The sequence below is a fragment of the Cantharellus anzutake genome, assembly GCF_015039405.1.
Source record: "Cantharellus anzutake strain C23 chromosome Unknown EI90scaffold_66, whole genome shotgun sequence".
Classification (NCBI taxonomy): domain Eukaryota; kingdom Fungi; phylum Basidiomycota; class Agaricomycetes; order Cantharellales; family Hydnaceae; genus Cantharellus; species Cantharellus anzutake.
The window spans coordinates 17,139-22,674 of record NW_024067016.1 but is presented as its reverse complement, the minus strand read 5'-3'; the positions used below and the strand labels follow the sequence as shown (position 1 = coordinate 22,674).

The following is a 5,536-nucleotide window of genomic DNA, read 5'->3' as shown; positions in this document are numbered from 1 at the left end:
CAGTAAAGTGGTGCGCCTCCACCTTGTCCTACTGCTTGAAATCCCCACAGATGATGACACCCAACCCTCCTCGAGATTTCGTTGTTGCTTATTATGCTGATGGATTAGCCCCAGAATCATGGACATTCATGCAAATAGTGTTCGTGACACCATCGAAAACTCGTCGATAATCAGATATTCCATTGGCTACCACGCTCGTGGAAGCTCCTCAATCTTCCGCCCACTTGGCATCCTTACTCCCTGCACACTTAATTCAAAAAGGACATGCAGCGTCTTACCACCAATAAAACTCGCTGCTATCCCTGTGTAAGCTCCCACTGCAATCTTACATATCTGCAGCGTTATGTGTTTGGAATACTCCATCACTGGATGTATCACTCGTGGCTCTTCTTTTCAGCCAAATGATACTATATGCTCGCAGCTGTCCCTCGTGGAAACTGGACACATCTATGGGTTCCGCAGTTCCTTCTGCGCTTCCTAAATACTCAGTGGTACGTCTCCGCGTACCTGCTCCATTGAGCTTGATCCCCAAGTCGTTTGGGGCTACCGTTTCATTTCTCCCGCCCATAATCCCCCGCCAACACATCACGAACCTGTGCATATCCTTGCCTGTTGCTGCCCACACCCCTTCTCCTGAGATGCTCCACTCATTTGTTCATTATTTCAATTGCATGCTGCCGATGCAATATTTCCTCTGTCCGCTGTCATTGGGCTATAAAATGATCCAAATCAGCTTCGGTTTCACCTGTCTCAAAGCCTTAATTACATTTTGTAATACAAATTCCTTTCTTGATTCTGTAATAATGTGTACATGCTGGGCAGGTTTTTGCAAAGCAACGCAAGCACTCTAGTGGGAATAGTGAGAAGAAGACTGCTTCTCTGGTTCCCACCCCAGGTATGTTTATATACATGGCACTTGGGTCACATGAGGATTGCCATGTCATCCTCATGCACAGCCCCAGCCATCCAGGTATCCCCATGGGGGATCCCGAAGAGATCTGCTGCAGGTGCGCGTGCTGGGTACACCCAGGGGTTGTCCAGAGTATCTGGGGCTGGGCATGTCGTGTGTGGACTGTGGGCAGGTCAATGGTACATCAATCAAGGAAAGTTGTCTGTGTAAATAGAAGTAGAAAGAATAAAGAATGATACAGAGGAAGGATGGAAAGAGGGGGAAGTAGAAGGAGGAGGAAATAGGAAGGGGGAGAAGGGGGTAGCAGGTGGAGTGGAACTGGGTGGGCCAGGTGGGGTGGGTGTGCCCTGACAAATCGCTTTCCTCAGTGATGTCTGACCACAGGTATTCCATTGTCTGTCCTTGCGCACAGTAGCCCATGAAGGCATATGCTGGTTCCACTGTGATTTGTCACCATACCACCTTCTTTTTCACTTTGCCTTTATATAATTCCAGACTCCAAATGACTGAAAAAATTGGGTTGCATTTGTCGGATGTCTGCATTCCAATTAAACACATACTTTTATAGCCTAAGTATATTCACGAAATGAACTGAAAAAAATAGAAATAGATTCATGCTGGGACAGGCGAAAGGAAACATGGGCTGTGCAGAGTCAAGCGAAGGGCGAAGTGCAAGCACTCTAGTAAAATACTTGCCGTGAAAAGTCGGTTCCTTGACTCCCAATTTCGATTTGGTAAAATACCAGAGTAATTCTGGTCATTTACTGTGAAACATTTCCCACAGTGAGACATGAGCTGCTCGAGGGCGTAAATGGCGGTTGGACCCTATATGTCACCAGATTTTATTCTCACACTTATTCAGACCTCGGACCCTTTATCCACCCCTGTTGCGCCACAATGATTTAAACCTGGGATCAGCCAGGTAGACCAGAGGATGACGTTCTACAGTAAAAAGAAAAATACATTCTTGCAACGTAACACACGTGAAGTAACAATACCGACTCCAATAAAGAATCGAACAACCCAATACGGCAACAAGGATCAAGGGCTCTCTTGTAGCCACGCCTCAGCCAAAGTGTAAGTATCAGGCGTTGATTCCCCTGCTGGCCAAAAACCCATCATCTCAAGGCTTGAGTGTTGGATCTACGCGTCCGCGTTTCCCTCCGAGTGCCACCTGCTTGGCAATCGAATGGAACCCAGACCCCTAACGTGAGCACGAAGCAAACCCGAGTGTCAGGGCCCAGCTCAATATGAGAATGACGATGTTGAATCATACGTACATCGTATATCGTTCTGAGGTGCGCTTTCGGGATCCTCCCGTCTTGAGGCGCAAGGAGGTACCACGCAACGAGCCAACTTGCTAAACTTGCTATGGGCCCGAAGTAATCACTAAGTGAACAGTGAGAAAGAGTGAGAATATATGTCAGAAACGATTATGTATTGGTCGGGTGTGTGGAATTGCGAACAACGGAAAGTGCCATTACTTTGCACTATGAAGATTCCAAAGCATGACAAGTGTCTCCCAGAGTGAGAGTGAGTCCTTGTTGGGCGCAGTGGAGTGCTCTCTGAGAAAGGTGGGGGGAGGGAATACGGCTGTTAGTGAGGTATCGTGGTTCAATGAGAAGCGAAACATACTCAAAGATCTAAACACATTCGGTGTAAGGCGGTCATATTCTTAAACGACAAAACAGGTTATACGACATGCATACCCTTTCAAAGTTAACATCAACGAAGTTCCCATCAGGATCAAACGCCCTCGAATCGGATCCGTGCACATCCCACTTGATGTTCTTGATATAAACTCTGTCCCAGGCCGTGACGCAAGGCATAACACAGGTGGGGGAGGAGAAACAAATGGAACTCTCGATCACACACGGCAGGGATAAAATGTTCACTTACCGAAAGAATGGATCTGGAACGAGGCTCAAAATGTACAACGGGATCGAAATTATAATGTAGAAGATCGAAGTTTTCGGCGTATACGTTGGACGTGGGAGTGATGGATAGCTGAAAGCGGTGTGAACTAAAACCGTGAATAGAATTGCAACTATGAGCCCGACTGGTGAAGTAAGGTGAGAATGTGGTTTTTTTAGGGGGGGTGGAAGAATAATAAGGTGCTAGTTTGAGGATGGCATTGATCAGGGAATGGTAGTGCTTACAGTCTAGCGCTGTAGTGCAGTAAGTGAAGAGCCGCATGATTGTATGCAAAGGCCAGAGCTAAGAAAGACGATTCGAAGTGTGGGCGCCTTGTCACTAGCTTACCGCGAACTCGTTTGAACGTGTGAATTGGCCAAAGCACACCATCACTGTTTAGATCGAAGTAGCCAACATGCTGGTAAGCGCCCAAACGTGGGAGATGAGACGTCCCAAGCCTAAGGTGAGCATCTTGTGGTTGCGGTGCAAAGTTAATGTGAAGATCCTACCTTCTGTAGAGTTGTCTTTTCACCGATAGTGGACTCAGGTCGTGTCATCGGTAGTAATAGCAAGTCTTGTGGGTGAAATTGTGCTGGGGGGGGAGTGGCAGGGCTAAGGCAGAGGGTTTGTTGGTCGATCGAGATAAATACGAGTCGAATTTGACTTCTAGCGGTGTTTGGCGTCCGTTGCGAGAGCAAAATGCCAATTCCAAGAGATTGGTCAGGCGCAACCAAGCGCAACCAAGCGCAGCCAAGAATTAAGACCTGGCTCGTGAAGATCGGGATGGTGACTATCGAAAGAGGGGTTGGCAAAGCAGCAGACGGACGGACAAGCCACATAATTGGTCATCGACGCTATTTGCGCTATCATGCATGGAGGTAAAGGAAATGGAGCTCTTTATTACATAGCATGTCAGCAGTTCCGAGGCCATCAGACGAAACCGTTGGACATACTGAAAAATGAACAATCCCAGCACGCTGGAATGCGTGGATAAGCTAAAGGCAGGGGAGCTTAATGCACCCCACCAGTCTCGGTCGTCGAAACTTTTGCCGAAGTCCGGAATCAATGCCCGCGAAAGCATGCCTAAGAGGAAGGGTTATAGCGCCCAAACGCGGCAAAGGTTTATCAATTGCTCAAACCGCATTATTTAACGGTACAGGGTAAGGGAATTTGATTCCATACCTGAGGAAGTAGGGATCCATACAGGAAGCCAAAGTCCGGAGGTGTACCAGTTCCGCAAGCGAGGCTGCCAAATACCGTTTTTTCAAGGGGTCAGCTTATCAAATGGTGAAGCCAGTCTTTACCTAGACCGAGCAAGAAATCCATTGACCCGCTTTGCGATTATTTCCCACGGGCAACCGATTTGATCCAAGTACGCGTCCTTGCTTCTTCTTCTTCTTGGAACCCAGAAACTTCGGCAATACGAGACCTGCTGTGGACTGTGGGAGCCAAGAGCCCCCGAGACGATGAGTCGGTCGACTCTGCTATTTACAATATAGCTCAGCTGTTTTGCAGCGCCGGAGCTGGCCGAAATTGATTGATTGTCTCTGATTGCCTGATTACTTCACCCAGCCCGGAGATCATTTTTCCACGGAAATTTTCGGAATTGTGGTGGTCAGGTCCCTGTCAGACTCGTACCCAGTCGGAGGAGCTCCGTGGACGCGCAAAATGATAGCTCCAAACAGCACAACTACATATACACATATGCATACACGAGTTCAGTTGAGCAAACCTTGTTGAAATCTTGGTTTTCTTGGGAGTTATAGTGCGCTGTGGCCAACTCACAATGTGATGTTGAGCTAGCGGCGCTATTTTTCCTTTCTTGGTATTCCTGCTACCAAAGTCAGTGCGCCATTGAGGCGACTGCTTATAAAAGCAGTGAACAATTTTTCACTTTCGTCTCCCTCAGTTCAACAACGATTGACTGAGGTGAGACTGCGCTTTTACCACACATTTATCTTGTCACTCATGTACCCTCATGTGCCCTAGCGTAAAACGCTAGGTAATTAGTTCCAATCTAATCAGTTCAACAACGATTGACTGAGCGTAAAACGCTAGCGTAAATCGCTAACATTCTAATAGGTTACGAGCCTAGTTCACTCAGAACTCACCCATGTCGCAGACTACCCCCTCCACTTCTCAGCCAGCCCCTGCCCCCACCACTACAGACAATACCCGTTTCCCCATAACTATTCTAGACGCTGATGGTAAAACTTACTCCAACTGGGCATCAAGGATGCGCGGTGTCTTGAAGATAAACCGGATCTGGGATGTCGTAGAAGATGTGTCAAAAGGCGGCACTGAAAGGCCCCCGGACACTGATCCGACCTTAGCTGACTGGCTCGACAAAGATGAGAGAGCGTTCACCTACTTGAGGTGCTATGTTAGCGACTCCTGCTTGTCCATGATGAGGAACAAACCTACTGCGCGTGCTGCCTGGAAAGCCCTCTCTGACCGATTTGTCGGAAAGGACGAACAAGACATGCACATGCTTCACTCTTCCCTCTTCCAATTTCACTTTGACGACTCTAAACCACTGGGTCCCCAATTCCAAGAAGTGGAAGACACGCGCCTCAAGGTCACCTCCTTAGGTCTCGAAATTGGAGACAAAAGCTACCTCTCTGCCCTCATCTCCGCCACCCCCGAATCCTACCACACCATCAAAAGCATTGCCCTCATGCAAATGAAGAGGAACAACATCGATTCCGAAGG

The 5,536-nt window shown here is 48.0% G+C and overlaps 2 protein-coding genes across 2 annotated transcripts; both read right to left on the bottom strand.

Annotated features, from left to right (window-relative positions):
* Positions 1–2,033: 2,033 nt before the first annotated feature.
* Positions 2,034–2,739, bottom strand: EI90DRAFT_3130438 (Caleosin; the record flags this gene model as incomplete). Its single annotated transcript, XM_039064307.1, has 5 exons — positions 2,034–2,114; positions 2,191–2,299; positions 2,395–2,475; positions 2,546–2,553; positions 2,620–2,739. The coding sequence occupies 5 exons, from the start codon at positions 2,737–2,739 to the stop codon at positions 2,034–2,036; spliced, it is 399 nt and encodes a 132-aa protein (XP_038911098.1).
* A 110-nt stretch (positions 2,740–2,849) lies between these two features.
* Positions 2,850–3,747, bottom strand: EI90DRAFT_2393178 (uncharacterized protein). Its single transcript, XM_039052964.1, has 3 exons — positions 3,334–3,747; positions 3,070–3,282; positions 2,850–2,969 (listed from the first exon to the last, which is right to left on the bottom strand). Exons 1-2 carry the CDS (start codon positions 3,661–3,663, stop codon positions 3,214–3,216), a joined length of 399 nt encoding a protein of 132 aa, XP_038911097.1. The 5' UTR covers positions 3,664–3,747; the 3' UTR covers positions 2,850–2,969; positions 3,070–3,213.
* Positions 3,748–5,536: the final 1,789 nt, after the last annotated feature.

What these genes read in the sequence shown, in the direction of transcription:
- EI90DRAFT_2393178 (XM_039052964.1), bottom strand. Translation starts at nt 3,663, where the DNA reads ATGTGGCTTGTCCGTCCGTCTGCTGCTTTGCCAACCCCTCTTTCGATA. An exon ending in AAAAGACAACTCTACAGAAG is followed by an intron (nt 3,283 to 3,333) that starts GTAGGATCTTCA and finishes TGCTCACCTTAG; the next exon opens with GCTTGGGACGTCTCATCTCC.